Source organism: Rhinopithecus roxellana, chromosome 14, assembly GCF_007565055.1.
Source record: "Rhinopithecus roxellana isolate Shanxi Qingling chromosome 14, ASM756505v1, whole genome shotgun sequence".
NCBI lineage: Eukaryota > Metazoa > Chordata > Mammalia > Primates > Cercopithecidae > Rhinopithecus > Rhinopithecus roxellana.
In genome coordinates, this window is record NC_044562.1 from 68,926,606 (window position 1) to 68,935,477 (window position 8,872).

The following is an 8,872-nucleotide window of genomic DNA, read 5'->3' on the forward strand; positions in this document are numbered from 1 at the left end:
TTTTAAAAGGCACCTTGTGATTTTATAAAGTAGGGACATTAAAAAAATAAGGACAAAAGTAAAATGCTTTTTTATATGGGTTCTTTAAAGATTCATTCTAGAATTTATTATTCAATGAATTAAGGTCATTAATTCCAGAAACAAAAAATAAAATATGCAGGGTTATTTGGACACATTTTCTTTTTTTTTTTTTTTTTTGAGACAGAGTCTCACTCTGTCGCCCAGGCTGGAGTGCAGTGGCCGGATCTCAGCTCACTGCAAGCTCTGCCTCCCGGGTTCACGCCATTCCCCTGCCTCAGCCTCCCGAGTAGCTGGGACTACAGGCACCCGCCACCTCGCCCGGCTAGTTTTTTGTATTTTTTAGTAGAGACGGGGTTTCACAGTGTTAGCCAGGATGGTCTCGATCTCCTGACTTCGTGATCCGCCCGTCTCGGCCTCCCAAAGTGCTGGGATTACAGGCTTGAGCCACCGCGCCCGGCCTATTTGGACACATTTTCAATAGAACTTTTTTCTTACTCTTTGTAGTAAGAATTTATTGTACCCAAACCTTACATATCCATTCTGAAAAGGAACTTTATTATGTAGTTAATTTTGTTTTGATCTCTTACAATAAAAGTTTATACGTAGGGAATGTTCAATACACTTTGAGATATTAGCAAACCTAACTCGATCCTAGAACAGAAGTTGCAAGGACCCTCAGGAATTAAATAGTTTCTGAGTTATGAAGTACATCTGTTGGGAAGTGTCCATAGTTAACTCATTCTCAGCTGGTTATTGAACTCCATAGATCAGTGTTTGATGAACATGGGCCTAATGATAAATGGGAGTATACAAAATGGTATAACTTACTTACTGATTGTTTCAATGAGAATTTTTTATTATTATGAAGTATACTGTTAACATAGAAAACATACAGACCACAAGTATTCTGTGCAGTGAGATTTCACAAAGTGAACACACCTGTGTAATCAGTTTACTGTTGAAAAAAACAGAACATTATCAGCATCCAGAAGCTCCCCTCCGTTCCTGTAGTCACAGTACTGCTCCCCCCACCACCTCAGTGTCAAAGGGTGATTGGCCCAATGTCTAGCACCAATGTCTAGCACCCAATGTCTAGCACCACTGATAACCTAACCTTTTTTTTTTTTTTTTTTTTTCAAGACGGAGTCTCACTCTGTCGCCCAGACTGGAGTGCAGTGGCACGATCTCGGCTCACTGCAAGCTCAGCCTCCCAGGTTCACACCATTCTCCTGCCTCAGCCTCCCAAGTAGCTGGGAATACAGACGCCCTGACCACCACACCTAGCTAATTTTTTTTATTTTTTAGTAGAGACGGGATTTCACTGTGTTAGCCAGAATGGTCTCGATCTCCTGACCTCGTAATTCACCCGCCTTGGCCTCCCGAAGTGCGGGGATTACAGGTGTGAGCCACCGTGCCTGGCCCACAGATGACTTTTTAGGATACTACTTTTAACTACCTTTTTATGAGGTCATATAAGAATGAATAGAGTTGAAAGGATTTCTTTAATAGAAAGTTGTTTCTATTATTTTTCTGTTACCTAGCCTTTATCTTACTTGTAGTAAATTTGATTTAAATTTGATTTACCTAGGTTGTACAAACCTAAGTAAAGCCCTTTGTTATCAGATATTACTTTCGTCTTGACTGTATTCTATTTTATACCATTAAGCATAAATATAAATAACCGCAACCATAAGCAAATTGTCTAGTATAATGATTAGAAAAATATCTGAATTAAATCTTGAGTTTTAAAATACAAAAATGTCTGTTCATGAGTAATGCTGAAGTAAACATGATTGAATTCCCTAAAGTATAATGCAAAGAAAAGTTGTAAAAATGAATACTTCTTTTTCTTCTCTGTCTCTCAAATTTTGCAGTTCTTTCTTGTGGTTTAATTTATTTAATAGTAATGGTTAGGGTGAAGTGAAGAACAGTATCTCATCAAGGACTATAGAGATTCCCATATTTGAATTATAACCTAATCATTTTACGGCAGTTAACTCAAGCCAGCAGATCACTTGTTAAATATTATCATCGAGCTAAGTTGTCACATCAGTTATATATTTGTACTCTGTGTTGTTTTCTATTCATATAATTTTTCATTTGTAATGTCTGTGTGCCTTTTGAGAACAGTCTATACCTCCTTCACCTTCCAGGCTGCTAAATAAACATAGAGTAAACTGTTCAATAAATGGCTACTTAACAAATGAAAGAATACTTCTTAAGGACAGGTTGAACTTATTTTCCAAATAGTAGTCTAGCATTTTCTTTCTTGGAAATCACCATATTGTTAGTAGGAATTATGTATTTCATTTTGTTGTTTGAATTTCTTGAAGAATTTTGCCAATAATAGATCAATCTTACATAGTGGTATACCTGAAGACGCTAAGAACAAGAAAATGCCTTATAATCTACCAAATTTGTATGAGCTTGATTCCATTTCTGTGTCTCTCTTTCTCTCTTTTCTCTCTTTTTTTTTTTTTTTGGATCCTCTGAAACTGCAGACCTTTCTGTGTCTCTTAATTGATGTTGCTCTTTTATTTGCTGCAGATTTTGCAGGACTGTCCAGAAGAGCCTGAAGCTATTAATGATGAGGAGCAATTTGATGAAATTGAAGCAGTTGGGAAATCACTTTTGGATAGATTAACTGTTCCTGTAGTTTATCCTGATGGGTATGGGGCATGTTCTTATAATTTTATTTTTTATTGATGTGGTCTTAAAGTGAAATCATTAAAAGAGGAAATCTATTCTTTTAAAAAGCCAAATAAATTAGGTTTGGTCCACATCTTTAACTCCTACGATAAATTAGTTTAAAATGAAAAGAAATCCACACCTCTTAGCCACAGTAATGGTACTTGCTGACATCAGATGTGTTGCTTCTTGACAGCTTGTTGTAGAATGATCATTGACTAGATTAAGACACTGGGTTCTAGCCTTGGCTATGATGGTAGGGAATAGTGTGACTTGGGGCTTTATTCAAGAAAAGGAAGAGGGGACAAGGGACTAATGGTTAGTGAGTTCATAGTATATGCCAAGTACCAAGTGAAACATTTCACCTTCTTTTGACGAAAGAGGACCAAACCAGTATGATTATTCCTGATTTACAAATGAAGAAACTGAGGCCCAGAGAGATTAAGTAAGGCTCTCAGGATTTCACAGCTTCTAAGTGTTAGAGTAAGGATACAATCTCAGGTCTGTCTGTGTGACTCCAAACCTATTCTCTTTGTACTGTGTTATATGGCGTTCTAATTTCTTTATGTGTGAAGGGATGGGATCCTGATTTTCTTATACCTTTCCATTTCAAATAGTCAGTAATAAAAATATGAAATAAGCTGATGCAAAATAAATGGACCAGGAAAAGAATCAGGAGGAACTTCATCCCCGGTGATTTAGATCTGATTCTTAGTGAAAATAATTTAGAGATAATCCAGAGGATATTTAATTCAAATGATAGAGTAAACAAACCATCAAATAAAAATACAAGTATCTTTAACATTGTGGTATAGTGTGATGGAGTGAGTCTGTGTACTCTGGAGCCAGAGGTCTCAGCTCTACCACCTACTCACTATAACACCTTGGGCAAGCCACTTAACCTTTGTGCCTCAATTACCTCATCTAAAAACAGCCATGTAACATTCCTACCTCCTCAGGTTATGGGGGCGTGGGAATTACCTGAGCAAAATAAATATAAAGTACTTAAAACAGATCTGACACATAATAAGCACTGCTACTACTGTGTCATGATCTTCCAGTGATTATTTGGGATTGATATTGAAAAGATGGCATTTTATTCCCTTGAAAGAATATTATTCATAGTCTATACTTATGTTATCTGAAGCCACACCTAAACTTGAACAATTGGAAGTAGGCTAAAGTCACCTAAGGTCACCTACATCTGCAATAAAAGAGAACAAATTTCAGCTAGTGACAGAATTATAGGCGTGTTTCTGGTTGTTCCATTCCAGGATCCCTTACCCTCCCTGATTCCTACATTTCACAACCAGTTGTCACACAATCAGCCTCCTTTTCTACCCATGTCAGCCTAGGAACACCTCTCCCTTTTTTGCTTGCTTCAGCTTCTTGTCTGTGTTTCACAGATAGTCCATGTGTCATTTCCTCATCCTTTTAAGATAAAAGAATATTAGTACTGTATATTCAAAGTTCACATCTACCTTTAACATTTTGGAATTGCTATTTTATTCCACTTTATATTCATATTAAAACTTATTTATATCTCTTTTAGGTATTTTGCTAATTTAAATATTTCCCAAAGTTGTGTGTAATGTTTTCCATAATTATTAATATGATGGTAATCTGTTTATGCCATGTATAGTTTGACAGGTTGGACAGATTTGTCTTTTATACCTTCTCCTGGTAAAAGAGATTGGTGGTCTCTCTGGATTCACTGCTCGAAGACCTAGGTTCAAATTCTAGTTTTTCCCTGTGTGACTTTGCTTACCTCATTTAACTTTCTAGGCTCCACTTTTCTGATCTAAAAAATAAAGAAATTAGTGTGATAATTTCTAAGAAATCTTCCAGCGCTAAAAATATTCTGTGACTCTGAATACAGTATCTTTGAGAGTAGAATAAAATTAATGATTTTATCTGTTAATGTACCAAACAATGTCATAACATTATAAAGAATATTTATTTTGCTTGCCAGCTGTATTGACAAATGGTGTCCCCAGCCAATAGTACTCAAGTACATGTATAAATTTTGTGTTTGTGTATGCTTCTGGACCCACATATTTCCAGTGTTTCATTGTTTGGTTTGTTGCTATTATCTCATAAGTACACATGATATAACCTTTACACCACCAATATATTTTTCTCATCATGTCTTAATGTATTTTATGCCATTTTAAAAAATGTTTTTCCTGCTGAATTTCCTGCTCAGAGATAAACGGTATGGTCACAGATAAACTGATATTTACACATAGGCTATCTCATGTAGATTTTTTATGGTAAATTTTTGCTTCTATTTGTATTCACTGCAGTTAATGGATTTGTATTAATCTGAGGTTTTTCTGTGTGTTTGGATTTTTAGAACCGAACAATATTTTGGGAGTCCAAGTGACATGGCTTCTACTGCAGAACACATCAGAGACAGGATGAAACTAGTTAATCTCAAAAGGCAGCAGCTGAGACATCCTGAAATGGTGACCACAGAGAGCTAATAGCTACCAGCTACCTACAGATTTGCAGTTCATAATCCCGCATGTTGTCAACATACTACAGCATTAGCCACCACACTTTAAGATGCATTTCACAGCCAAAATAAGTCTCATTTCTTTTCATGATACATTTCTCTTTACATGTTAACACCTTGCTATTACCAAGGCATAATTACTTAACATGCTTCGAGGCTGTAGACTCCAAGTATCTTAAAAGAAGGAACTATAAACATTGCACTGAAAACTTGCTTTAAAGCTTTACCTGACCTGTCAGTTTGTAGATAAACAACTGATAATAAGCTTTGAATGGTGCTAATAAGAGTAGGAATTTTCTCTATTAAAAAAAAAAGAAAAAGATTGCCCTTCCTCCACAGGTGATTTAGTAAATTTAGACAGTAGTTAAACTCTTATTAGTAAATAGTGGTGTCCTCAAAATTTTACTTTGTAATTCTTCAGAATTGATTATTTTTATTGTGTCAATATGGAGAAAACCTTTCAGATCTTTGATATATCATAGTCATTAAAAGACCTTTTCCTATTTGTATTGATAACGTATTAAAAGTTGTTTGTGCTTAATAAAAGACTTCTTTAAACATCTTATTTAATTTAGTAGTTACATCCTATTTCTAAACATGAGTGCCTTATTTAAAAGGGCATTCTTAGGACTGTGAAGATGGTTTAATATTTGTTTTTTCATGGTGGTTGCATGTGTTTTAGACAAGAAATTCATATGTAAGCATGTATATATAATAAATAAGCATGTTTATCATGAAAAATTATTGTGAACAATTTAGATCTTTAAGAACTTATTAATAATGGAATACTATTTCTAATTTTTCTCTTCTTCAACTTGAAAAATATTCTCAAAATTATTAACTACCCTGAAGATACTTTGTCTTTAGGGGAGGAGGGCTGAGGAAGAAGGCATACATAATTACTTCAGTGTAATCCTTTATATCAGAGTAATCTTTCTGGAACTAAAATAGCAATTGTTAATAAAATTTAGTTTCTCATTATAGTCTAAAAGCAAAATAAATTCTTAAGTAGTCCAGTAACAGAACTGTATGACTCCTTTAGAAATAAAATTTATCATGAAATGCTAGTGCTTTTAAGTTTGTATTAAGTTTAAATGGTGAAATGCATATAATTTAAATTTTGTGTATTTTTATTTCAGAAAATTTTTTAAAAGATTAAAAATTATTTTTTAGGCTTGTAGCTGTTACAAAATTACAAACGATTTGTATACTGGTTCCTTTTTGAGGTCTACAAACATGTTCATGTATCCTCCGATGCAAAAAAACAAAAACCTTCCCTCTTAACCTAGTTTTTCCAACCTTCTTCACTGACAGACTTCTTGGAGAAATCCACATCCAGTGCCCCTACATCCTCATCACTCACTAGTCGGCACCTTGTAGTCTGGTTTTACATAGTACTCTACTGAAACTGTTCTTTTGAAAGTCAACAGTGGCCTCCAGTTACCAAACTGAATGGTTTTTTCTCTGTCTGAATCCCTTACCCTTTTCTCTCTGCAACATTAACACCATTGAGCAACCTTTCCTAGACAGTGTCTCCTTCCTTGATGATGCTATCCTCTGAAATAACTGTGAGTACAGTCTTTGCATAACCCTAATTTAAGATGTGCCTGCTGAATAGTGCTCTCTCAGATCCTGTCCTCAGAATGCTTTTGGCTCTTCTCTAGGTATCTCATCCTTACGGTTTTTATTTTATACCAGTGTTCTGGATTACATATCTGGTCCAGAAATCTAGACCTGTACTTCTTTTTAATTGCCTACTTGACATTTCAACTTTGATTAAAGATTTACAATATTTATCACCTTTTCCTTCTGGAACAATTTAGGTTAATGGTGCAGCCTTTTTTCCTAGTCAAACATGCCAGGAAATTCAGGGCAAAGTTCAACTGCTCCCTCTTGTCTTATGTGGTCACTGTTTCTGAGAACATCCAGGAAGTTCTTTCTATACTTGATAATCTTCTCAGTCCTTTGGGGCTTTACTGCTGTGAGTATGAACTTTTATGATTATTTATTTCAGTCTTCATGATGGTGCTAGTCACATTCTACAGTTGTTTATGTCTGTACCCACTAAGCTCTTTTGAGGGAAGGAATCTTGTCTTCTCCCATTCCCAGTCTTGCTCATGCATAACAGATGCCCAGTCCTCCTAAACATGAATGGTGTATTATAGGCATTAGTAATAATCCCTGTTATATTGCAGTCTGAAGTATGTTTTAAACATACTTATTTTTTAAAGTTAGAACTGACTTACAAGTGAATCTATTCTTAGATTCTTAGATACTACTTTAGATATTTAGTTATGCTCAATAACTGAATATCAACAATACTCTATATCTGTTTCTTCTACTGAATTTCAGAGTAGTTAGAATGTTTTTCTTAAGACTTTGCTAGAAAAGAACTGGTTTGTTAGTAATTCCACCATCAACTCATGGAGTTATAATTGCCAAACGAGTTAATTTTTATATAACTTAAGCTGTCCTACCTACAAAAAGTAAAATAAGGCCAGATTCATAAATGTTATTTGTAAATGGAGTGTTTCACATGAGGTCAAGTATAATTTTAACATAGTGAATATCGTTGCTCCTCATCTGTAAATTTGCTGCTGCTTTCATATGTGTATCTGTACATACACAGAGTTATGAATGAAAATCCAACAATGCCCTAAAGTGACTTTTTTCCATAGGGTCATAGCTCACTTAAAGTGAACATGTGAAAAAAGTGACTGCAAGTGTGTTTGACTGCAATGTGTTTGAAACCACAAGCTGTATCTTTTGCTTTCTTTCTTTTTTTTTTTTTTTTTTTTTTTTTTTGAGACAGAGTCTCGCTCTGTCGCCCAGGCTGGAGTGCAGTGATGCGATCTCGGCTCAGCCCGATGCAAGCCCCGCCTCCCGGGTTCACACCATTCGCTTGCCTCAGCCTCCCAAGTAGCTGGGACTACAGGCGCCCACCACCATGCCCGGCTAATTTTTTGTATTTTTAGTAGAGACGGGTTTCACTGTGTTAGCCAGGATGGTCTCGATTTCCTGACTTCGTGATCTGCCCGCCTCGGCCTCCCAAAGTGCTGGGATTCCAGGCGTGAGCCCCCGCGCCCGGCCTCCACAAGCTGTTTCTATGTCATAAATTAACATCAGCTTGCAAATCTCCGTAGGAACCACTCATTTCTAATTGGCATATGTCACAGCCTCTCACATTCCTTTAGCCCATCTCAGGGAATTATTGAAATGCTGGCAGGATTAGTTTTATTTTGTTTTGGTTTTTTTTTTTTTTTTTTTTTTTTTGAGGATTTTTTTTGCTTTCATCTTATCATTTGTTTGCTCCTGTGTAAGGTTAATATTTAATGGCATTTTGGCATCTGTTCTTCACACATGTCTAACCCAGCAGAGTTATGATGCAAAAATGATAACTTCATTTTAGGTCAAATTGGCTTTGTTCCCAGTCCTCATTGTTGGTGACTTTGTTCTGTTCTGGTGACTTATTGGTGATGTTGATAAAACTGCTCAGCCTGCCAGCTGGGATATTGATGGCAGGTGTAGGCTTCATTGCTAGTTAGAAGATTGAATACTTCTCACTTTATGGAAAGTTACATTGGCTATTGCTCCCATGTGTTAGCAAGTCTTAACGTGTTTTATTTCATTTTCTTATTAGCTGAC

At 35.8% G+C, this 8,872-nt stretch overlaps 1 protein-coding gene across 5 annotated transcripts in view; it reads left to right on the forward strand.

Moving 5' to 3' along the window:
• SESTD1 (SEC14 and spectrin domain containing 1) overlaps nucleotides 1-5,971 on the forward strand; it is a 154,091-nt gene extending 148,120 nt beyond the window's left edge. For all 5 annotated transcript variants that reach the window (XM_030916783.1, XM_030916785.1, XM_030916782.1 and 2 more), the window contains 2 exons: nucleotides 2,569-2,690; nucleotides 5,066-5,971. In XM_030916783.1, coding sequence (XP_030772643.1) covers nucleotides 2,569-2,690; nucleotides 5,066-5,195 — 252 coding nt within the window. In that variant the 3' untranslated portion in view covers nucleotides 5,196-5,971. The remainder of the gene's footprint in view (nucleotides 1-2,568; nucleotides 2,691-5,065) is intronic.
• Nucleotides 5,972-8,872: the final 2,901 nt, after the last annotated feature.